The sequence below is a fragment of the Stegodyphus dumicola genome, chromosome X1 (genome assembly GCF_044657685.1).
Source record: "Stegodyphus dumicola isolate Sdum_Otavi_A_Nest chromosome X1, ASM4465768v1".
In the NCBI taxonomy this organism is placed as follows: Eukaryota; Metazoa; Arthropoda; class Arachnida; order Araneae; family Eresidae; genus Stegodyphus; species Stegodyphus dumicola.
In genome coordinates this window covers 260,790,151-260,817,280 of record NC_140780.1, presented here as the reverse complement: position 1 = coordinate 260,817,280, position 27,130 = coordinate 260,790,151, and the positions used below count along the sequence as shown (strand labels likewise).

Sequence of the window (27,130 nt, the reverse complement as noted above, 5' to 3'; positions counted from 1 at the left end):
ATGAATCATTAATGTTTCTCACTTATAAAGCACTTAACTGGATTTAAAATTCGTTTTAACTAATGACACATAGGCATTTTAATATTTAAAATTAAGCGAGGATTTTTAATGACGAATTTTTTAACAGATGGTCTATTAAGGAAAATAGCAATGTTGTAAAAATATGGATTCCTTTAAAATATATGTTTCCTTTCTTTGGAGAATATAAAAAAGTACTTACAAATTTTGAAAGTAAACGTGAATTTCTGAGAAATATAAGTGAAAATATGATATATACTGACGACAAAAATAATTACAAAGGAATTGTAAAAGACGTAAAACTGATATGAAGTCATCATAAATTAAAAAATAATGCAAAGATTATGTTTGAAAACTTTAAAATGAAAAAAAAAAATAGAATTTGATTGGAATCAATTCATAATGCTTAAATCTTCTCAACATTCATCTTCGATCGGCATGTAAAGGATTCATCTATTTCAGATTATGTTTTAAGTTTATATTGTTGCGTGGTACGGGTTCGTAATAAATTGAACGCACATAGGTCCGATGACAGTTTTATAAAACTTACTTTATCAAAAAGCACATTCAAAGTTATGTAATTTTTCACAGAAATCCTCGTATCACAGAGTATAATCAGTAGTTACGCTTCAAACTAGTAAAAACGTTAAACACAATGCAATGCAAAGCGCATCTAAAGAGAAAGCTAGACAGGAGATAGCTCAGTTCATGCTGAACTAACAACTAATACTCGTACCGTGACTTTATCTTCAAGTTGATTCGCTCTCGTGCAAACCTGCATCATTTCAAACCGCGCCTGGAAATATTCCAGCCAGTAAAAGCAGTGGTAACTTCTTGTCCCAGTCCTGTTGGTTTCTGGAAACAACCAACGAGAGGTTATTAAGGATGGTTCGATTAAACCTCTTTACCATGCCGTCTGACTGGGGATATAATGGCGTCGTTTGAGTTTTGTCGATGCCGAGTAGCTTGCAGAGTTCTTCAGTTACAGCCGAGGTAAAATTTCTTTCTTGATCGAAATGTAACTAAAGAGGCACTCCGAACCTGGAGATCCGATCCTTACCAACCTCTGTTATTGTGACAACCTTTTGATCAGAAACAGATTAATCTTCAGGCCACTTTTGAAGCGATCAGGGACATCCATGATGTATTTATTGTGTTCAGCTGTTCGTGGCAGAGGTCCCAGGATGTCAGAGGCGATGCGTTCAAAAGGCGCTCCTATATTGTAACGTTGCAGCTTTCCTCGGCTGCGTTTCTTCGGTCCTTTCGGACTAGCTCAGTCATCGCAAGACTGGCACAATTTCTGCCCGTCATCCCTTTTCGAATCGGATGTAAGTCTCAGAGAGTCCAATATTGTTTTTTTTTTGTGGGACTATAGATGGAAATGTCCTGCCAGGTAGGTTTCCTGTTTGAAGATTCAATTAAATCAATTATGGGTTTAATGTCGCTGCCTTCCACCTGGTTTCTACTGGCTTTTTAATCACTCCATGAGTCTCGATCAGCCAATATTGACGTTGCAACTTGTCGTGCGACCGCATTGAGCAGCTCGTATTTCCTTTGAATTGTTGAGCTAAATCTTTCCCAATGATGGTAAGATTAAGTTCTGCATCGATGGTCATATTGCAAGGAATGCCATTGATATGTCCATTGATGAATATTTTGATATATGATAAATAATATAATCATAATCAAACATAATATATATATATATATATATATATATATATATATATATCCCAGGTAGCACACGACGTTGCAAAGACGTTGCAAACTGGTCCGAGAGGTTGCAAAGTGGTCGTGCTAACTTCTACGACGTCTTTACAACGTTGCGACGACGCAAAATATTTGCTTTTGCATCTTGGCAATTTCACGACGTCGCTGAAACGTCGTGATATGACCGCTTTTAGACGTGGTTGTTTTAGCAGTTTTCTCATAATTCATCAGCGTTATTTTTAGAATGAAAAGAGACTAAATCTGCCCTTTCAAGAATCTGAAGTCCACATAAGATTTACTTTGCAATGTTTCATTACTTTATTTAATCCAAATATATTAATATAAGGTAGATTAATCTAATGAAATATAAATTTAATTTAAATACTTTTGAATTATTAAATTTAATTAGTATTAAAAATACGTGCTAAATTATTGTTTAAAATTTTGTTAAAATAATTAATACTTACAATATTGTTAAAATAATTAATACTTACAATATTTTTTTATAAATATTATAGCAAAATATTTAAAAATGAAACTAATCTATAAAATAAGTTATTAAGTTATGCATTTTATATATTTTAAAAAATCATGTTTCCGAAATCAATGAAAATCACATATTAGCAATTATTTCACTACTAAAATATGATTTTATTATCTTTGAAGTAATGACGAATTTATTTGAATTAATATGGTGACAGAACGGAAAAATTAATGGAAAAAGAGAAAGAAATATTAACACTTTCCATGGAAAACTACAAAATTAATGGATTTGATAAATTACTAATAAATGTTGGCATAAAAATTAGAGAAACAGTACACTGCTTTTGAACTGGTGACATTCCATGTACATTATTTACTTTATTGGATGCTTATATAAACGAAAGTCTCGATGTTTTGCGCGCTTTGGCCAGCTGCCAAATTCGAAGTTCGAAGAATTGAACTGAGCAGTTACTTGAAAGCTAGACTTTTTAGCTAAGAATGGCGAACAGTGGTAAACGAAACGGAAATATTCCAACAGTTCTTTCAAGTAATTTGGTAAAAAGGTGCCATTTGTAAGGCATTTGAAAAGACTGACTTCATGTGTGAAATTGAATCCAGCAATGACTGATATAAATAATATTGCTTATATTAAAAGTAAATATAATGCACTGTCAATCAAAGAACGCACTGTGAATCTACTTACTTCAACTGCCTTCAGCGAGTGAATTTGCATTGCTGTGAGCTCCTGTTTGAAAGCCTCTGAACTGAGGAAAAATTATCGTGAGAATGTGGAATTTTTGCTTATTTTGTTTGCGAATATGTGCTCTACAAGAAAACACCAAAATTTTGGATACATCATTTAAAAAATATTGAATGCAACGAGGTACAATGCTAATTAGGAATATAGTGTTCATGAAATTGTGTTCTGTTTTTGTGTTTTATGTGTTGCGGGTAATTAAAACGTTATATGGTGGTTTGTGACTCTGTTATAACGTAATAAGTGCTATATCGTATATCATGCATATTAATGGATTATTGTGTTGATATTGAAAGGTTTGCCTCAGAATTAATTCATATAAAACCAAAAGTAACATACAACGGTAAGGCACTTTCTGGTTTGGCTGCAAATGCAATTAGTGCAGAAGCAACAACAATGCAAGCTGTTATGGTATGTTCATTAATTTCAAAATACAAAGAAATTATTGGACTGGTACCAGTACTTAATATGACAGCTGAAGATGAATTAGATATATGTAACAGCGAGAAGCAATATATTAAAATTAATAATAATGCACATTCTATACTATGTTGTCTTTTGTATAATATGCAGAAAAGGTTAATGATTTTAAAGAGTGTATGAAATGTATGATCGAAAAAATAGTGTTAAAGAAACATTAGTATTTCTATAAAATATTGTAATCTATAATTATGTGATATTTAATTGTGTAATATTAAAAAAAAACTAAATATTTTTTATTGATAGCAAATTGCAGTTTTATTACTTTTCGTTTGGTATCTATTCTTCCAAACACTGTGTAATTCGCGTTTTTTTAAATATTGCCGTTATTGTATGTTTATTAGATTATCTCAATAAATGAATGTTGGAAATTAGTTTTTATTTTTTATTAAATTTAAGTATATTCTATTTTTTCGCTTACTTTTTATGTACTTGTGATAACAAACAAATTCATAATAAATAGAAACAAAAAGTTTCATCATGTGCTATTTAACGTACTTAGATTACTATCGTATACTATATTATTTAAGATATTTCTGTACAGTAACAAAAGGAAAGTTATTGATTATAAAATGTTCATGAAATAATCATTGTAATCCACCACTATTCTAAAATGTAGAAACTAAAAATAAGTAAATACATTAACATATGATCGAAAGAAATGGTGTTAAGAAACATCAGTGTTACTAGTAAATACTACAATCCATAATTATTGCACTTTTAATTGCTTACTATTTAGAAAACACAAATATTTTTTTATTAATTGGAAATTTTAGTTCTGTGACCTTCCTTCTGATATTTATACTTTCAGACACTGCTAGTTCATGTTTTTTCTTAAATAGTGCTGTCATGTATGTTGTTTGTTAGGTTATTATTTCAGTTTAGATATGAATATGGGAAGTTTTTTTTGTTATTAGATAGGTATATTTTTAATCACATTTATTAACAGCTTCATACAGTCTTTCATTTGCATATCTTGGAGATATAGAAGTTAATAGTTATATTTTTTGCTATGAAACGCGAATAAATTTATACTTGAGTTCAGGTAAAATAAAATACTGATTACGTTTCCTTAAGAAAAGCCTCCTAATTTATCATGACAGGGGCAATTTTCAATGTCTCTGAGATATAACAGAAATAAATGTGATAATGCTGTTATAATCAGAAACGTTCTTTTTTTTTTTACTCACATATATAGCGTTACTTTTATTTATGTCTGATTGAGTTTTATTTACTTAAAACCTACTATTATTAAGACACAATAAAACGTCGAATAAATACTAATTCAGAAGACAAACAACTGAAATCAGCGTTAATTTACAAAATTTCCACAGGACTAGTTTCGATGGTTTTACCGAACCACCATCCTCAGCTGCAAAACCGCAAATGAACAGATAGGAAGAAATGATTAGATAAGATAAGAAAGCCTGGACAAGAATAAGCAAGTGGCGCCATCTGTTGGTGAAACCAGAACTAAAACATAATTTCTTCAAAGGCCGAAGGCAAATTTGGATTGGAATTAGGATCGTTAACTAGAACAGAAAGATTTTTATGAATGTGAAATGCCTCTAGAAAATCCAGTTCTCCAATGGAAGATATTTTTTGAATAATTTTGGCAGCAGAAAAATTGAAAGTGTGATTTTCGGACCAACAATGTTGCGCAACAGAAGACTTATGTGTTTCCTTTTTTCTAACATATGCCTCATGTTCCTTGACGCGAAATTGACGAAACATATAGGCATAAAGGCGTCCTCCGTTACAATTCTTATTTTTTCTTGTTTCTACTAAAATTCGGCAATGTACTATAACAACGTCGGATCCTGTTTGACTTTCATTTGTATGAAGTACCACAAGGCAAACAGTTGTAAAACGATTTATCTTCTTTCGCAAACTTTTAATCGGCACGCAGATAATACATACCTGCTGTCTGACAAAGATACTTCACCCTAAGGACTTTTTCCTAAAGTGCTCTTTTCAAAGAGACTTCACACCCTATTAAGAACTTTGTGTCAACTGACAGCCGCCTGCAGAAAGGTAGGGAAAGGAAGACCAGATCGCGTCGTCTAAACACGTCTTAAGCAATCTTCGCTAAATTCGGGCTTCGTGTATACACGTCTTAAGCATTTTTCGTGCGATTTGAAATTCGTGTAAAGACGTCTTAAGCATTTTTAAAGAAATTCCAAAAACGTTTAAACACGTCTTAAGCAGTTAAAGGGTTAAAGGCCGAAGGCAAATTTGGATTGGAATTAGGATCGTTAACTACAACAGAAAGATTTTTATGAATGTGAAATGCCTCTAGAAAATCCAATTCTCCAATGGAAGATGTTTTTTGAATAATTTTGGCAGCAGAAAAATTGAAAGTGTGATTTTCGGACCAACAATGTTGCGCAACAGAAGACTTCTGTGTTTCCCTTTTTCTAACATATGCCTCATGTTCCTTGACGCGAAATTTTAACACTCTCTTAGTTTGGCCAATGTAAATTAAACCACACTGGCAAGGAATCCTATAAATACCCCAGGAATTCATATCCGGAATGGGGTCCTTAAGTATGGAACTCGGAATTTTATTGATGGGAAAATAAACAACCCGAAAGTTAAATTTCTGCAAAATATGTGCAACTTTATAGCTAATTGATGGAAAGAAGGGAATGGCAACAGAATTTTTATAATCTCCTAAAACAAGAGTGTGCCTTTTAGTGTGTTGAGATGAGAATTTTTTAACTGCTTGATTAATAATGTTGGGTGAAAAGCCCCTGTCAATAGCTATTGCTTTTAAATAATTTAGTTCTTCATCAAGGGCTAGTTTGGAGGAGCAAACTTGAAGAGCACGGAAAACATAGGAATAAAATGAAGCTAACTTTTGTTTAGTCGGATGACATGATTTAAAGTGTGGTGGAAAGCAAACCGATGAAGGTTTACGGTAAACTGTAGTACTGAAGTTGGATGTGTTACGTGTGACGAGAATGTCGAGAAACGTAAGAGAATTGCAAGTCTCAAGTTCAAAAGTGAACTGAATAGCAGGATCAATAGAATTCATTGTTGAAAGAACTTTATTTAAATCATCTTTATTACCTTCAAACAGGGTAAAAGTATCGTCTACGTAGCGGAACCATGCCGGGAAGTTTAAAGTTTCAAACAATTTTGATTCATAATAATGCATGTAGATATCAGCCAGGATGGGACTGAGGGGACTTCCCATGGCTAATCCCTCAGTTTGCTTGTAATATTTATTTTGGAAAACAAAATGTGTTTGTTTCAAACAGAGTTGAGTGAGAGAAATTAGCTCATCAATTTCGATGCAAGAGAAATGAAATTCGCAAAGTCTGGTTTCTAGACATCTTAATGCACCCTCCACCGGGAAATTGGTGAATAATGATTTTACATCAAAAGAAACCATGAGTAAATTACTAGGAGAAATATTTTTAACCTTTTTTACAAACTCTATTGAATTTTTTATGGTGTAAATGTTATTGTCTAAGAGAGTGGAAAATCTAGAAACCAAATATTTAGCTAATGGATACGAGGCAGTACCTAAATTTGATACAATAGGGCGGAAAGGAATACCACTTTTATGAATTTGAACCAAGACTGAGGGATTTTTGTGCTGTTTTGTGTGTGCTTTATTATTGCTTAGTTAATTTAGTTTGATTTTCTGCATTGTTTATCATGCCCTAATCCGTTAATCGTTTCACTAAATTACGCCTGAAACGGCAAAAATTCCTGAATCATCTTGACTTTTTACTTAAATGTAAATGTAAAAATTTGATCCCCAATTTTATTCAAATCAAATCCAATGAAAAACCTTCGAGTCGCGTTTCAAGAATTCTGTTAAATTGCAAGCTTGCCTTACTTCGGTCCGTCATAAGGGATACACGTCAACAATTGTCCAAAATTGAACATGAACTCTATAAGCTTCATCTGGAACTCGCTAAATCATATCAGAAATTCACTGTCCTTGAACAAAAGTCTTGGTCTAGAACGGAGAATGCAGTTAACCGTCATAAAAACACCCTTGCAGTTAAATTCGAAAAACTCCTTTTACAGTCTTCCAGTTCAAGTAGTTCAAAAAATCTTCCCATTGTAAACATCAAGACAATAGTTAATATTTCTAATGTTAGTCTTTCAGAAGAACAAGAGAGAATTCTAAAATATAATTTTAACTTCTCACAAACCTGTAAACCCTCGATTCCAAAGATTTTGGCTCCTATCGAAAAAGGTTTCAAGTTCAGTAAACTTTCAGATTCACAGAAAGAAATATTAGGCATCTTATTGCTCATAATGTGAAATTCAATAATAAAACTTTGAAACCAAATCTAACTGCGAGAGAAAGAGCTACAATGCGCGAAATTCATTCTAACCCGGATATTATCATTTCAAAGGCCGACAAATGTGGCCAGATAGTCGTCATGACTAAGAACACTTACATCGATGGTGTCACTAAACTCTTAAACGAAGGACCATATAATCCGATCCCTAAAGATCCTTCACCTTCCGACTTGTCAAAAATAAAAACTGAGATCAAATTTTCGCAAATCATTTCAAGCAACTTAAAACATTCGCTTATCCCATCTGTTGCGAATTGTGCCAGATTATATGCTCTTCCCAAAATTCATAAAAGTGGTATTCCTTTCCGCCCTATTGTATCAAATTTAGGTACTGCCTCGTATCCATTAGCTAAATATTTGGTTTCTAGATTTTCCACTCTCTTAGACAATAACATTTACACAATAAATATTTCAATAGAGTTTGTAAAAAAGGTTAAAAACATTTCTCCTAGTAATTTACTCATGGTTTCTTTTGATGTAAAATCATTATTCACCAATTTCCCGGTGGAGGGTGCATTAAGATGTCTAGAAACCAGACTTTGCGAATTTCATTTCTCTTGCATCGAAATTGATGAGCTAATTTCTCTCACTCAACTCTGTTTGAAACAAACACATTTTGTTTTCCAAAATAAATATTACAAGCAAACTGAGGGATTAGCCATGGGAAGTCCCCTCAGTCCCATCCTGGCTGATATCTACATGCATTATTATGAATCAAAATTGTTTGAAACTTTAAACTTCCCGGCATGGTTCCGCTACGTAGACGATACTTTTACCCTGTTTGAAGGTAATAAAGATGATTTAAATAAAGTTCTTTCAACAATGAATTCTATTGATCCTGCTATTCAGTTCACTTTTGAACTTGAGACTTGCAATTCTCTTACGTTTCTCGACATTCTCGTCACACGTAACACATCCAACTTCAGTACTACAGTTTACCGTAAACCTTCATCGGTTTGCTTTCCACCACACTTTAAATCATGTCATCCGACTAAACAAAAGTTAGCTTCATTTTATTCCTATGTTTTCCGTGCTCTTCAAGTTTGCTCCTCCAAACTAGCCCTTGATGAAGAACTAAATTATTTAAAAGCAATAGCTATTGACAGGGGCTTTTCACCCAACATTATTAATCAAGCAGTTAAAAAATTCTCATCTCAACACACTAAAAGGCACACTCTTGTTTTAGGAGATTATAAAAATTCTGTTGCCATTCCCTTCTTTCCATCAATTAGCTATAAAGTTGCACATATTTTGCAGAAATTTAACTTTCGGGTTGTTTATTCTCCCATCAATAAAATTCCGAGTTCCATACTTAAGGACCCCATTCCGGATATGAATTCCTGGGGTATTTATAGGATTCCTTGCCAGTGTGGTTTAATTTACATTGGCCAAACTAAGAGAGCGTTAAAATTTCGCGTCAAGGAACATGAGGCATATGTTAGAAAAAGGGAAACACAGAAGTCTTCTGTTGCGCAACATTGTTGGTCCGAAAATCACACTTTCAATTTTTCTGCTGCCAAAATTATTCAAAAAACATCTTCCATTGGAGAATTGGATTTTCTAGAGGCATTTCACATTCATAAAAATCTTTCTGTTGTAGTTAACGATCCTAATTCCAATCCAAATTTGCCTTCGGCCTTTAACCCTTTAACTGCTTAAGACGTGTTTAAACGTTTTTGGAATTTCTTTAAAAATGCTTAAGACGTCTTTACACGAATTTCAAATCGCACGAAAAATGCTTAAGACGTGTATACACGAAGCCCGAATTTAGCGAAGATTGCTTAAGACGTGTTTAGACGACGCGATCTGGTCTTCCTTTCCCTACCTTTCTGCAGGCGGCTGTCAGTTGACACAAAGTTCTTAATAGGGTGTGAAGTCTCTTTGAAAAGAGCACTTTAGGAAAAAGTCCTTAGGGTGAAGTATCTTTGTCAGACAGCAGGTATGTATTATCTGCGTGCCGATTAAAAGTTTGCGAAAGAAGATAAATCGTTTTACAACTGTTTGCCTTGTGGTACTTCATACAAATGAAAGTCAAACAGGATCCGACGTTGTTATAGTACATTGCCGAATTTTAGTAGAAACAAGAAAAAATAAGAATTGTAACGGAGGACGCCTTCATGCCTATATGTTATAGAATCAAATATTTTATTTTTGTATTGAAAAATGATTACAATTTCTGATTCGTCAGGAAAAAATATAAAATGTTGTAACCAGCTTTCTTGTTTGCCTTCGTATTTCAAATGCGCGTTATTATAATGGTATATTCTTCTTTTTACATTCTTAAATGTTAAAACTGTGCTTTCAGCATGCCTGAGTTTTGTACTCGTATGTGTGGCTCTATGCTCCGTAGAAATGGCGAACTGACATATAAAAATTATATGAATGTTGAAAGGAAGATTTTCTACTCGAAACTTCAACTAAATGGAATAAATGAATACGCCGAAGGAATTTCTAAAAATATTTGTTTTAAAAATTTTATTATTAAGATTTTAAATCCAAAATATTTTGAAATCTAAAGAAAAAATATGTAATCCTTGAAACATTTTTGAAAAAAAATCTATCGATATAAAATCTCTTAAAATTAATGGAGTGTAAATGAATTAAAACAGTTAGAATACGGAAGGGTTAGATATACTCCGCACAAAAAATTACAGCCAGAAGATCAATTATTTAAAGATATGAATTAATTACATTAAAAGAATTTAAAATAAATTAACATCTGTCCAAATGTCAATGCTAACAGCAATAGCACGAATTAAAGTTATTCTTTAAATTCCGAACTTAATTCATCCGTCGGTACGCAATGATTGTGTCTTTGCGATTACTTTTCTTATAGATACTACAAAAGGCCGCCAACGAAGTAGCGGTAAAATCGTTGAATACTAATAGTTTGAAGCGGGTTCAAATCCTGACGAATGTATTGCCTGCATACCAGTTTTAGCGAATTTTTGCTGCCCATGTTTAATGTGAATATGAGCAAATTTTAGTTAGCTTTTCATGATGACGTGCCTTGACTACGAGTCCTCGCTCGGGTTGTGTGGTTTGGCTTGTTAGATTATTAAGCACGTGAAGGCGATCTGTCTAAGGGAAGGTATGCTTTCGGGACAGATTTTCTAAGGGAAACAATCTCGCACTACAAAAAGTTAAACCCATAAAAACGCCCATGCAATCAGCTTGTTCACGTGTGTTTGAATGCAGGTCAAACTACCAGTATGTTAAGAGAAGCGATTTCAAGAATGTTTAATTATTTTATTTAGTTTGTCATAAGCTAAATAAAATAATTAAACATTCTTGAAATCTCTTCACATTACTGAAATGGCAATAACTTCGAATTATACTATGCTACCACCTTTCCTCTAATATGAAATTTTGAACTTTTCCGTTATCGGACAGCCCACCAGTGACTGAGCGGAGTCTAACTGAACAACTGGTGGTTCTGTCCGGGGTTCGAATCCCGGCAAACGGGCTGGTTGCCAAGATGATATTCTTAGTTTTCCATATGTGTAACATGTATGCAAGCCAATTTCCGTTAGGCAGTCCTCGAACGAAGGCATCCTTCACCTTTGGCAAATAACCATCGAGTACTTTGCCATAATCAAATAAACCTTTATCCATAACATGCTTCAAATATTTTTATGTTGAAAAGTTTATGCGCCAAAGTTGGCCCTCGTTGAATGAAGTATGTTGTTTATTTTTCTTTGTTTTTTATAACAACAATGTTCTTGTTTTCAGAATCTGAATTATCAATAAAATTCTTTTAATAATATGCGATTCTATTTTGTTTTTTGTTTAATGAAAAATTAATTTAAGCGACAAATCTCTTACATTTAGAAAAATTTTCGATTTTCGAAACGAGTTGCTGTCAAAAGCGCATCTTCTCGTTGCTGCATATATTTATTTAAAGCAAACTGCTTGGCGTGTGTGCTTTTATATTTGAAAAGATTCAGAGAATTTTCAACAGGGAAATAAAGTTATTAATTTTACTGAATTTTGTGGATTCTTTGTGTTTTGAGGCAAAAGTCAAACCATCAGATATGTGACAACTTTAAAACACATCAGTTTATCAGTGTAAATTATATCGAGTTTTAGTTGTGTTCGATATAAGAAATTTATTTGGTTTATATAAATCCGATTCATTTAATAATATTATATTTATTAAATACTATTTATTAGGTTTCCAAATCTGTCAAACCCAATCAATGTCCTCCTGGCTAAGATATCTGATTATCGCTATTTCGACTCATATTCGAACCCAAACAAACGAACTGGTTGAATTTTGTGATTTCCCCTATGTGTAACATGAACATGAGTACGTTTTACTTAGAAAGTCGTCCGTGGAGACATTCATTGCCTTCGGCTGATAGGTCTCGTTTCCTTTGCCATACTCAAAAAATCTAAAAATTTTTCAAAAAGACTAACAGATGCATATAACAAAATAAAATTAAGTAAATGCATATAAGAAAATAAAATTAAGTAAATGCATATACGAAAATAAAATTAAGTAAATGCATATAAAAAAAACTGAAGTAAATGTATATAACGAAAAAAAAATGAGGTAAAAACAAATTTTCAATAATTTTTCAATACAGTAGTTTTTAAATTGCTTGTTTTCAAATTTTATTTCATTTTTATGTATGCACTAATATACAGTGTATGTGTGCGAAAGTGTGCTTGTTCGCCATATCCATATATATTAATTAAATAAATCTGATTTGAAAATGCATGCACTAACGCACTATTCTCGTAATTTGAAAAACACTAAAGTATTGTCTGAGAAAAATATTTATAAAGAAAATTAAATTTCGTCACCTTACTCGGTGCTGTGTAAAAAATTTAAATAAGCTTATTAATTTTTTTCTTCTTTATTAAAAACAAATTAGTTTCTTTTCATCTATATATGAAAAATAACAAAATCTTGCTTTCAGAATGGAAATTCTTAAAAATATAAAACTCGTTTTTTTTCGAACAAAAGTTTCTGAGAAATTTCTCTAGGTCAGCAGGTAGTAACAGGACCACTGACTGCTTTGTTTGAAAAACCCGATGAAGTGGATGATTTTACCCCCAAAAGGTTTTCTTTAACAAAGCAGATGCGGTCCAAATGGCTTTGCTGAGAAGCGTTCGTATTTGAATAGCTTGAAGCTTGAACGCTTGAGTTGGAAGACGTTCCCGAAGCAATTCCGACAGCAATAAAATTTGTTATAGATATTTCTCTCTCTCTCTCTGTGAGTTCTTGAAATCTTGGAATGGGTGAAAGTTTATTTTGTTTTACATATATAAGGAAACTGCATGTAAAGCAAAATAATTCAAGGCACCCATTGTATGTTAATCATTGTACGTCCCCTCAGCTCTTCGGTTGGGTATTAAGAAAAGAAATTCCTATACTTCTTTTGTATTACTTGTATAGTGAAAGATTTGAAAAAAAAATAGCTTCATATGAAGAGTTTTTCTCCGATGAACGAATACAGCTGAAACATGTTTCTGTCTTCAAGTATATCCACAAAACATGAAATAGTATTGTACTCTTTTGTATTCCATTGCATTTTTATATTACTTCGTGGTAAATTTTCTGATTCTTAAATTTCTCTCTCTCTTTTCTTATAATACACAAGTACTCTTTCAAATATGGCTGACCTATGAACCTAAATTTTTATACTATAAAATTTTATATAAAAATTAGCCGTAATCATTAGACACAGCTTTGTGTATATTATATTCTTGAATACATGCCTGCAATTAATACTAAGAATACTGAATACTATTGATAAAATTCGTGATATAATTAATAATGAAAATACTGTTTAAGCTAAAAACTGATTTGAATCTTTTTTTTCATTATAGGGTAACATGAGCCAAACAATTTTCGTTAGAAATATACAATTATGCTAACTTGACACATCAGATAGAAAATATTTTATCGTCATCATCGGCTATGATAAAAGATTTATACGCTTAAGATTTTGGATTATGATAAAGCACACAGAACCTATTTGTCTAAGGAAAAGGAAGTCTTCAGAGTAGTTTTTTTTTTTTTTTTTTTTTTTTTTTTTTTTTGTGGGAAACAAACTGTTAATTCACAATCAATTGTACTTATGAAAAACCCCTAAGCCTCCCATGTAGCCGCTAGAATTTACCGGTGCTCAGCTATCTTACCGCTTGGAGACTAGTTGCCTTTCTGAACTTACGCAATATCTATCTGAATTTGAATATTTGCATAAAAAACGAGCAAAATAAAATGACACATTGTAAATACTACATTTTACTGAAATCAAACTTTCTTTGAAAAAGGAAAATTAATTGTAAGGAATAAGATGGATGCATTTAATTAAACAGCGCGCAATAACAGCGCTGATCATATGTTTCGTATAGGAAATCATTTTCTTCGTGTTATCGTATAACGGAAAATATCCACAGATTATATTTTACAGTTTTTAAGAAGTCATGGGTTATCTGCTTTAAGAGAACACCTTCGTGGGCAAGTTTCTAAATAAAATTAGCTTGAATTCACGTTACGCATCGGGAAAATCATAAAGACCACAAGCAGCTAAACTGTTCGGTTCCCAACAACAAACTACCAACATCCAGCAATCTTATTCACTCAACTATAGTGGACTTAAACTAATGTTTGTATATTATTAGTAGTATTAAAATAACGAAAATATTTATTCTAATAAAAATTTTTGTTTGAATATCCTCCCTAGTAAGGTATTTCCTTTGATTGGAGATTTTTCAACAATAAATGCTATGTTCAAACAAGACATTTATTCAGAGCATAATGCTTCAAAAATGTATGCTGGGATTCCTAGAAAAGAATATCGCCGGAAAATATATCTCCGAAAAAATATTTAATTATTCATATTCTTATGATTAATTATTATATAATTAATAACTTTTATAATTATTAAATGAAATGCTTATTTTTATTTTACCAAATGTACACTTAAAACTAAATAAAACAAATACAGAACAGCATAATGCAGTCTACCTTGATTTACATATTATTGATTACAATTTTATAAAAGTTTACGACAAAAGAAGATAATTCAATTTTTCCACACTAAAATTAACTAACTGGAATTCAAATATTTCCAAAAGAGTCATACTTAACACAATTTATTCACAGCTACTCAGAATAAAAAGAATCTGCAATACTGCAAAACACTTACAAGAAGAAATACTATACTTCGTAACTATTTTTAAAAGTAACTTAATTCCTCATAAAATAATTAAAAATACCCTAAAAAAAGCTGGCATTAGCCTTGCCTATTTTTAAATTTTTTGAATTAGATAATGATATTTTATGCCTAAAGCCCGAAGGACGGTATAAGGTGGATGGCTGATTCAGAGAATCTAATGTAAAAAATGTACAGATAATTCTTGTTTATACATTCTCTTTCCTCCACAATTTTGGCACATTACTTTTAATACTATTGTTTAAATAGTTTTAAATTTCTATAATGGCCAATTTTACTGCTTTTATTAACAAATCTGGCCTTTTCGTGTTTCATAGTAGCTTGATCGCCCGCTAGCTTGAAGAATTACGACTTTTTTATTAACAAATGGCTGTTTTTTCCTTTTACTCTTGCTTTTGTGGCCAAGTTTAGTAGTTTTAGCTGAATTAGCCATTTTCACTTTCAGTAACATTTTTTCTTCCACTACATGACTGACGCCATTTTGAAATCTTTTCACGTTTTTCCGAGCTTTCCTACCCCCTTCGAAAATTAGAGACGAGTTATAGCTAACGGACAGTCTTTTCGTATTGGCTGATGCCCACAGAACATCGCTCCCCCCTACTTACGTCACACAACTGAAGTACACAGAAGGGAATTACAACTCCTTTTCCACTTAGTTTTAAGAGGGAGAGCTCTGCATCGCCACAGGTCAGTTTTTTCTGTTTCTTTTGTTACAACTTTTTCTTGGTCTTAACAAGACCCACTATGTTAGTTTTCATCTTAATTTTCTTTTAAATTTAATTACAGATTTCTAAAATCTATAAAATTATAAATCTTTAAGCTTGCAGGCCCAGCCCGTATGTTTTTGTATATATAGGACTAATAGCAGACCGCTATTTATTTTTATTTTTATTTTTTATTTTTATTTTACTCTTGATTTAAGATGTAATCGGAATAGTTTTTACATATTTTAACACCTTAATGTGTCATTTTGTGCGGTCGCGTCGGGAATTTGGAACAGAGAATTGAGACTAATAAATTTTCCAAGACACTTTGTCTAAATTAAAAAATTTAGTAGCGAAAAAGTTTCAATTGTCTGTTTCGGCGAAACGCGTAAAGGGGTTAGCTTCATTCGACGTTCAAACCAGAAATTTCCCTTGAAAAGCCAGTTTGGAAGTCGAGTTCAGCTAATTTACCATTTTCCGCCTTCTATTTTTATCTGATTTTGTTTTTTTAATGTTTTACTTGTTACTTGGTTTGATTTTCATATGTATTAATTTTTCAAATGGCACATCCATAGGTATTTTACAGTATTTTTTGCCTTTACTAGTTTCCAACGCTGAGTATTTTACTGTGTTTTTTTCCTTTCTCGTGTAGCATATTTCTCACCCTTCATGACATTGTTTCTTAAAACGTGTTGAACGTTTTGGAGCCACAGCTCCTGGTAACTTTTAGGCGAGCTTACTACAATTTCTAATTTATTTATTTTGCAGCATATTGCGCAAAATGTTATCTAGACCAAATTAGTCATACAGTATTGTACTAACTACCTTGCTTGTTATATATATATATAATGTTGTATGATCTTAAATTAATTTAGTGCGAAAACAAGTTACTACTACTTGCGCAATTTCTGCAAAGTTTGTTAATAATAATTTATTTCCTAAACAATATTGATTAATTGATTATATTATCTCCTAAGTTTAATTAAAGTAGAATTATTTGAAACGAGTGAATCCATACTGGTAAGTTATATTTTGAAAGATGTTTTGAAGTAACTTGAAAGAAAAATGTTAATAATGTTTTAAAGGGGACTGGAATTAAATCATCATGAAGAACAAAATTTCAATTGTAAAAGGAAAAATTAAAAACATGTAATCATTGTCATTGATCGGAAAATAGTTGACTTTTCAAGGGGAACAAACTAACTCCCGTTCAATGAACAATAATTAATAAAAATACATAAATACGAAGGTGTTTCGTCTTTACTCGAGTTAGAAGGTAAAGCCGAACCGGCAATTCTAGTCAGGCCAAATATTTCCGCGAATAGAAGGGATTACGAACCAATGCTGATACTCAAAGAACTTATTCTTATGAAGCATTTTAGCCAACTCAATTCGGAGTAAAAAGCAATTTCTCTAGAGAAATCCGAAAAAACTCGAGTAACCGTCCCCGACACCCTCATGTTTATGCATTTGAGTTCTATATTATTTGTAAAAATTAAACATTGGAAATTGTCATTATGAAATAGAATTCAAAGTAAAGTTGAATTCTATATCATTTGTAAAAATTAAACATTGGAAATTGTCATTATGAAATAGAATTCAAAGTAAAGTTGAAATAAACATAGAAGATTACAAAATAAGATAAATAATGCAAACTTTGTAAAAACAAATCAAAAACAATATAAAAATAATATAAAAAATATAATAAGCACAGTGAATGTACACGAAGATATAAAGACCAGAAAAGGTATTAAGTAACTTACCTTCTTTCTAGTGTGGAGTTGGCAAAGTGTTCTCTTCGTGTCTGACTCATAAGTGTAGGGTGTTCGAAAATTCTTAGCGGCAGTAGGGGATTTGAATAATATCAGTCGGTAAGACTTGGGTGAAGTAATTTATGGTAGTGGGTGAGACTCGGAATTCTTGAGGGATGTATTATGTGGAGTTCTTATTTGAGTGAAACTATCTGATAAAATTTTTTTTAAATACTAGTGAATGGAAATTAATTAATTTCTGGCTAATTGTCGTGTCGCAATGATTAAGAATTTAAGAAAGGAAAAAAGGAATTTTCACTGTCCAAGAGCTATTAGACAGACTAAAGTCATGAAATAGGCCCATTTTTTTAGTCACAGCATAGTAACAGCATAAGTCTGAAGACAATTAGCTTTTTACAATATATACAACTCATTAATTACACTATATACAAATCCTTCAACTGATAGTCATCCAACTTATACCGCCTTCTCAGGTTTAGGAACAAATTATCATATCCCGATCAGTTAAATGATTTAGAGTGAGAATTTAACGCCTGCTCTTTTAAGGCAATGGTTAATAAATTGAATGGGTATTAGATTATTTTTGAGAATTTTAATAAGGAGCAAAATTTCGCGTTGTAAATCTATTATATCTGTGCATAGAATTTTAATTCGTTGTATTGGATTAATTATTGTATTGTTAATTACTTTTTTGGATATGTTGGAGTTCCAATTTATTAATTTGTTAGTATTGAAATTGAAGTTTCTTGTTTTGTCAAAAAGTAAAATTTTTTTGTAGTTAATGATTTGAAGATCTAAAACGTCTATGCTATTTTTTGAATTATTAGTTTTATTAAGTGTAAGACAATTTGGATAAATCTCGGAGTGTTCAATTTTACCAAAATTATTAATTGTAATAAGGTCATCAATATATCTGTAGGTGTGTTTGTAGTAATTTAACTCTTGTGTTTGTAGATTTTTTTGGAAGTTTAATTCTTTGATAAATAAAAAGATATTACATATGGAGGAACTGGAATGTTAGCCCATTGGCAATCCTCCGACTTGTTTAAAAAGTTGATTTTGAAACTTGATGTAGTTATGAAAAAGTGTGCATTTTAGATAGGTTTTCCATTTGTCAAGAGTCATAATTTTGAGCATATCAGGGAAGAGTATAGGCAGATCAAGTAGACTGGTATAGATTTCTTCTAGAGGAAGTGAGGTATATAAGTTTTTAAAGTCATAGTAGTTAATGTTTTGGATGTTAATTGTTTGAATGGTATTAATGACAGGAGTGTTATTATGGATGATCCAGCAATAGTTATGATTAGTGTTACAATCATTGAAAATAAATTTACAGATTTTATTAAGTTGAATTGAAAAATAATAGTCTACATTTTTCTTGTAATTATTAGTTCCATTAGCTATAAATCTGAATTTTAATGGTGTTTTATGGAAGTTGGGAATTGCATAAAGATTAGTAAATCTGTTGTAGTTTTTAGTGAAAGTAATATTGATTTTCTTATGAAAAGTTTTAATCCTGTTTATTATAGATGTTTCTGTAAGGTTGGCTAATTGATAAGTAGTTGCGTTGAGAAGTTCTTTACGAATAATTTCTGCGTAGAATTGTTTTCATATAATGCTAAAGTTATTAGTTGCTTTATCTATTTTTGTAATCTTGAGGTGACTGATTTCGGTGGATATGCGTTGAAGAATTTCAGCTTTCCATTTTAAAAAGGTATCTATGGGTAAATTCAGTTGATAGCTTGCTTTAACTATAAATTCGTTGATGTTGTTTTCGAAAGTCTTGTAACAGTAATTTTTAGTCATGTATCTGAATGGTCTAAATTTTGTACCATAACTCATTAGTGCTTTTAGTTGATGGTTTTGTATGATATTCAGGTTGCCAGTAATTATGTGCTGGTGATGAGAATCTACGTAATTGCTGTAAACTGGTGTCTTACAATGTCATTCTGCTGTTTCATCTATTTCATGGTGGTTAGTGAGCAAGTTGCTTAAGGTCCTTTGATATTTAAATGCAACCATTGGTATTGGGTCAACTGCGGGGAAGTAATCTTTACAATCTCTGATGATTCTTGAGAAATGAATATTGTCAAACTGCGGATGCAGAAAATTGACTTTAAAATAAATTTTGCCTTGAGTGAGACTATTAGAAAGTCTGAAAAGATTAAAATCGAGAATCATGTCTTTAATGATTTGTATGTCGTCGTAGCTTTCTTGAATGAATTTTTTTAGTTTGATAAGGAATTTATTAGTACAGGAGTGTAACCAGTTGAGAAGTTTCTTGGGAAAGTTGTCTGAGTCAAAAAAACATTTCAATTGTTTTTTCAATGCAAGTGTATCCAAAGTGGATAAAAATCTCGCATTATTTTTTATTTTGCTTCCTCTTTTTCCTCTTTGCGTTTTGTTGCTGTAGAGCTTAAATTGGCTGAAAATAGATTTCTTGGAAGTATCTCACTGACTATGAATGACATTTAATGATTTCAATTTGAGATAAACTAGCAAGATTTAAAAGTAAGGAGGCTGCTAACCTTCAATACAGTAAAGTTTTTACTGTATTTAAGGTTAAACTGTACTTTACTGTATTGAAGGTTAGCAGCCTTCTTACTTTTAAATCTTGCTAGTTTATCTCAAACTGAAATCGTTATATGTCATTCCACTAGATGACAAACTTGAAAATTTAACGCCATGCCTGCTACAGGCAAACCCAAAAAACAATTTCTATGAAAACATTTAACTGTATTTACATGATTACATGCGGCACCTGACATATGAAATATATAGGACAGACTAAAAACAATCTTAACTTTCGAATTAATAACCATAGAGCTCAAATTAAAAACTTCAGCGCACAAAAAAATAGCATTAAAATAAGTACACCATCACAACTCAATACAGCAGAATTAGAGCACTTTAAACACCATGACTTCAACTCTATTCAACTTCAGATACTAGATATAATGCCCAATCACAAAACACGAATTTTTCAGGAATCTCTCTATATACTAAAACAACGTTCACTTTATCCATATGGACTTAACACTTATATACATAGGCATAGAGATACTTCTAAAAAATCTATTTTCAGCCAATTTAAGCTCCACAGCAACAAAACGCAGAGAGGAAAAAGAGGAAGCAAAATAAAACATAATGCGAGATTTTTATCCACTTTGGATACACTTGCATTGAAAAAACAATTGAAATGTTTTTTTGACTCAGACAACTTTCCCAAGAAACATGACTAAAAATTACTGTTACAAGACTTTCGAAAACAACATCAACGAATTTATAGTTAAAGCAAGCTATCAACTGAATTTACCCATAGATACCTTCTTAAAATGGAAAGCTGAAATTCTTCAACGCATATCCACCGAAATCAGTCACCTCAAGATTACAAAAATAGATAAAGCAACTAATAACTTTAGCATTATATGAAAACAATTCTACGCAGAAATTATTCGTAAAGAACTTCTCAACGCAACTACTTATCAATTAGCCAACCTTACAGAAACATCTATAATAAACAGGATTAAAACTTTTCATAAGAAAATCAATATTACTTTCACTAAAAACTACAACAGATTTACTAATCTTTATGCAATTCCCAACTTCCATAAAACACCATTAAAATTCAGATTTATAGCTAATGGAACTAATAATTACAAGAAAAATGTAGACTATTATTTTTCAATTCAACTTAATAAAATCTGTAAATTTATTTTCAATGATTGTAACACTAATCATAACTATTGCTGGATCATCCATAATAACACTCCTGTCATTAATACCATTCAAACAATTAACATCCAAAACATTAACTACTATGACTTTAAAAACTTATATACCTCACTTCCTCTAGAAGAAATCTATACCAGTCTACTTGATCTGCCTATACTCTTCCCTGATATGCTCAAAATTATGACTCTTGACAAATGGAAAACCTATCTAAAATGCACACTTTTTCATAACTACATCAAGTTTCAAAATCAACTTTTTAAACAAGTCGGAGGATTGCCAATGGGCTAACATTCCAGTTCCTCCATATGTAATATCTTTTTATTTATCAAAGAATTAAACTTCCAAAAAAATCTACAAACACAAGAGTTAAATTACTACAAACACACCTACAGATATATTGATGACCTTATTACAATTAATAATTTTGGTAAAATTGAACACTCCGAGATTTATCCAAATTGTCTTACACTTAATAAAACTAATAATTCAAAAAATAGCATAGACGTTTTAGATCTTCAAATCATTAACTACAAAAAAATTTTACTTTTTGACAAAACAAGAAACTTCAATTTCAATACTAACAAATTAATAAATTGGAACTCCAACATATCCAAAAAAGTAATTAACAATACAATAATTAATCCAATACAACGAATTAAAATTCTATGCACAGATACAATAGATTTACAACGCGAAATTTTGCTCCTTATTAAAATTCTCAAAAATAATCTAATACCCATTCAATTTATTAACCATTGCCTTAAAAGAGCAGGCGTTAAATTCTCACTCTAAATCATTTAACTGATCGGGATATGATAATTTGTTCCTAAACCTGAGAAGGCGGTATAAGTTGGATGACTATCAGTTGAAGGATTTGTATATAGTGTAATTAATGAGTTGTATATATTGTAAAAAGCTAATTGTCTTCAGACTTATGCTGTTACTATGCTGTGACTAAAAAAATGGGCCTATTTCATGACTTTAGTCTGTCTAATAGCTCTTGGACAGTGAAAATTCCTTTTTTCCTTTCTTAAATTCTTAATCATTGCGACACGACAATTAGCCAGAAATTAATTAATTTCCATTCACTAGTATTTAAAAAAAATTTTATCAGATAGTTTCACTCAAATAAGAACTCCACATAATACATCCCTCAAGAATTCCGAGTCTCACCCACTACCATAAATTACTTCACCCAAGTCTTACCGACTGATATTATTCAAATCCCCTACTGCCGCTAAGAATTTTCGAACACCCTACACTTATGAGTCAGACACGAAGAGAACACTTTGCCAACTCCACACTAGAAAGAAGGTAAGTTACTTAATACCTTTTCTGGTCTTTATATCTTCGTGTACATTCACTGTGCTTATTATATTTTTTATATTATTTTTATATTGTTTTTGATTTGTTTTTACAAAGTTTGCATTATTTATCTTATTTTGTAATCTTCTATGTTTATTTCAACTTTACTTTGAATTCTATTTCATAATGACAATTTCCAATGTTTAATTTTTACAAATGATATAGAATTCAACTTTACTTTGAATTCTATTTCATAATGACAATTTCCAATGTTTAATTTTTACAAATAATATAGAACTCAAATGCATAAACATGAGGGTGTCGGGGACGGTTACTCGAGTTTTTTCGGATTTCTCTAGAGAAATTGCTTTTTACTCCGAATTGAGTTGGCTAAAATGCTTCATAAGAATAAGTTCTTTGAGTATCAGCATTGGTTCGTAATCCCTTCTATTCGCGGAAATATTTGGCCTGACTAGAATTGCCGGTTCGGCTTTACCTTCTAACTCGAGTAAAGACGAAACACCTTCGTATTTATGTATTTTTATTAATTATTGTTCATTGAACGGGAGTTAGTTTGTTCCCCTTGAAAAGTCAACTATTTTCCGATCAATGACAATGATTACATGTTTTTAATTTTTCCTTTTACAATTGAAATTTTGTTCTTCATGATGATTTAATTCCAGTCCCCTTTAAAACATTATTAACATTTTTCTTTCAAGTTACTTCAAAACATCTTTCAAAATATAACTTACCAGTATGGATTCATTCTTTTCAAATAATTCTACTTTAATTAAACTTAGGAGATAATATAATCAATTAATCAATATTATATATATATATATATATATATATATATATATATACTTGTATTTGAAGTAAATTTTATATATATATACTATATGCATATATTTATATGTATATATATAGAGAGAGAGAGATATATATACATACATACAAGTAATATTAATTATTTGCACTGAATTAGTGAAAACGTGTTGCTGACAATATTTTTTTATAGTTATCTCTGCTTGTAATAGAAGTAAAACATTTAGGTACTCAAATCTTTGAGTTATACTTTCCTCTACAATAAAAAGTAGTGTTATTGCAAGAAGAGAAAAGAGTAGTTATTTTAAAAGGAGATTTAATTCGTGTCTTCTATATTACTTTAATAGTCTTATATTTTACTTTACTTGAAATCATTGCATAAACATGTGGTGATTAAATATTTGGCGAATGAAATAAGATACTGCTAGCACAGTGCAAAGAGATATATGAGTAGTAGGTAAATCGTCCTTTTAGATTTCATCAGTAGTATTTAAGCGAAAATATGTTGAGACATATCGAATACTGTAAAAACTGAATTGAGACATATTGATATACTGTAAAAAAATTTATTTCTTCTAGTTTCACCTTCACCTTTTTATTATTGTATATAAATAGATCGAATATTTTAATGTATACCTGTCTTAGACGTGTACTTGTTAAATCCAAACCCTCTTTTTCGGAAATAAATGATATGTATGTTTCTTATATTATGAGGTATTTTCTCCTTCCTTCCGACATGACTTCGTGTTGTAACGGTAACACAATTGGCGCGTATTCGAGAGATCCAGGTTTGAAGCCCGGCGAGGGCATTGCTCATTTTTCATGTACTCTTGCTTCAAAATACCCTAATGACTCTAGAATATATTTGATTACGAAAGTTTCTAAAGCACTTATATTCAACATAAAGAAACAAATACGATGGCACGGAACTCAACTAATACATCAAACAAGCTTTTATCTACTTGCAAGTTCTCTGTCTATTAAACAGCTGATGTGAATAATAAATATATTCTGCGATGCAAATTAAAAGGATTTTCTGAACATATCGTCTGGAAGTTTTATTATTATTTAAACTCAAATAATGTGTACTGAAGTAGGCTGCGAGAAAAATTCTTGTTGACTGTCTTACTATTAGAACAATGCTAGTATGGTTAATATAGAAGGGGAAATCCTCGTAGATTATCTCGTGATAAGTTAGAATAAAAGTAATATATTCGATTCTCAGGGTAGTTCAGACTACTACTAGTGCGTTGAACAATCAAGTGAGTATGGCATACATTATGTCTTAAATAATTAAAATTTTTACTAATTATTCAAATTTTAACACATTCTATAAATCCATTTTCAATGTCATTTCAAATCATTTCTCACTTTTTAGGAAAGAAAGTATTTGATTTGTAATGTTATTTTACTTGGGCAAAACACATTGCAAAAATTATATGATGAACAGTCTACATTAACACAAGAGTGAATAAAAATTTAATCTGGGAAATATACGAATATTCTATTCTTAGAGTTGATTTTAATATATATAAATTTATTTTTAAGCAAAAAATAGGTACTTACTTTCTGCTAGCTTGCTATTATAGAATTTATTCTGTTCAACAATATATTCGAGTCCATTTCTGGACGTAGTCACCGCTTTTAAACAATTTACGCATTGAAGCAGCAGTAATGTATGTTCTAATCGAGCATGCTGGTTTTTTCTGTTACTCAGACGGTCTACTGATTCGAATAAAACTTCCAGACCACCCATTTGTAAAAATTCGATCATCCATACTTTGTCACTGGCTGCAATTAGTTTATGCAATCCTGAATAGTTCTGAACACTGGGCATCCGAAGAAGTCTTACGCATGTTTCAGGATTCCAGGAGTCTAATGTTCTTTGGATAAACTGAACAGAGTGAGTGAGTATTTCATCGCATGATTTCACATTTGAAGGCTGATCTGAATTGTCAGAAACTGATTCTTCTATGTGGTCCACACTGCTTTCGCGAAAAAATGCACCCGAATCATGGCAAGTCTGATTTGCCTTAGATTCAGACTTTGCCCGTACTTTCACTGAATTGTCCTCAGAAATCGTATCAGTTCTTTTTGTAGCTGAAGAAGAAAATAGTCTTGAAAAAAAGTCCATATTCGTTCCAAATCAGTCGATACGTTAAGAATAATTTTATTACTCTACACGAATATTAATGTGAATAAAGTCAACCGTATTCTTGAGAGTTAAAATAATCAAAATTATCAAGCAAAATCAGGCGCTTTTAATATTAACTCATAGTTGATATTTCTAAATCTTTTCCAAAAAAATAATAAAGCTCTATTGATAAACTGTAAAGATGTTCAAATGATTTAACGGTAGCAAAAAAAAATCCTTTCTCATCTCTTTTACTATTGTACCTAAGAACACTTGAAATAGCTTCTTAATTTAGAATTCGAAGAATATTTCGATATGATAATCCAAGAATGCACACAAATTTAATTGTTTTATTGACGAGCGCATTATTAGGTGCTTATTCCATCAGTCGTAACTATTTAACTGAACTTTGTAAACCAAAACATTGAAATGGAAATATTTCTTTTTTTACGACGTGAGACGTATTACCTCTTATCTTTTGCAAGCTTTCATTTCGCACGGCCTCAGTAGTGCGACATATACTGCTTCTGCCACGGAAATGAAAATATGAGCAACAGTCAGTATTGTGCGACGACGTCACAAGGTCGCAGGTGCAGCTGTTTGCGAACTTCTGATAGCTCGTCCTAAATTATTATACGCGCAATGTTTGACTTTTTAGGCAGACCGTGAAATATTTCGAGTTAATGAGAGCAAAATGAATATTCTTAACTTATATTTTTCCTAATGTTCATTTCCCTTCCTGATTAACTGCACAATTTTAATCTTGATCACATTTCAGCTTATATTTATACGTATTTATTTTATTTTTATTTCGTGTACCACCTGTTTATTTGAAGAAATGTAATATTATGAGCAGAAATGTTTCGATGAATCTCTTCAACTTCCTTAGAATCAATTTTTAATAGATTAGGTTTGCTTGTTTTAAACCTTGCAATTCGATTATAAATAATTCACATAATCAGAATTGTAAAATATGCGAGTCGCAAATCTGCTAAAATTATTTTCATGGTTTTGTTATCTGAACGGAAACACTGCTTTTGTATTTGTTACATTTGTTACTGACGTAGATCAATAAGGGCGTAACAGACGTAACCCATTTGTGAATGGCGTAATAGATGTAAGTGATCTGTTTAATTTTGGGAAACGATTCTAACAACAATTAAGCATATAAAGTCCTGATTTTTCTAGTATTTTTCAATCCATTGTTTCAACACAAGAACATTTAAGTAACATTTTAACACAAGAACAAGTATACAAAAATAAACGCGAATTTATGAACATTTCGTTAGCTGCAGAAAGAACTCATAACTATTCAGGGCATAAAATTCATAAAAAAAGTCAATTGGTTGCTTTATGATTTATATATCAAGGCGTATAAAACTAATAAAAAAAGGCTATTGGCTGCTTTGTAATTTAGTTATAGCAAAGCACTTATTATCCACTTAAAACGCAATAAATGAGAACCTCCTGAAATTTGGGGAGTGTTTGTCGCGTTTTCGCGTGATGTACAGATAGAATTCCACACAAAAATTCGACAGGACTATTCATTTTTTAGTTTTTTAGTTTAGAGTTAGACTCCTTGGTAGGCAGAAAATATTAGTTCAGAATCATTGAAGCTAAAAGGTTAACAACAGGTTACGTAAAGCATAAGGATAGAGAATGCGATGGAGATCACCCATAGGAATCAGAGGG

The 27,130-nt window shown here is 31.4% G+C and overlaps 1 protein-coding gene across 2 annotated transcripts in view; it reads right to left on the bottom strand.

The window, feature by feature from the left end:
* Positions 1 to 25,962, bottom strand: part of LOC118206137 (inverted formin-2-like) — a 290,618-nt gene extending 264,656 nt beyond the window's left edge. The window contains exon 1 of one of the 2 annotated variants that reach the window (XM_085807614.1): positions 24,871 to 25,962. In XM_085807614.1, coding sequence (XP_085663740.1) covers positions 24,871 to 25,438 — 568 coding nt within the window. In that variant the 5' untranslated portion in view covers positions 25,439 to 25,962. The remainder of the gene's footprint in view (positions 1 to 24,870) is intronic. The other variant, XM_085807615.1, reaches the window with a different exon arrangement.
* Between the last annotated feature and the right edge of the window lie 1,168 nt (positions 25,963 to 27,130).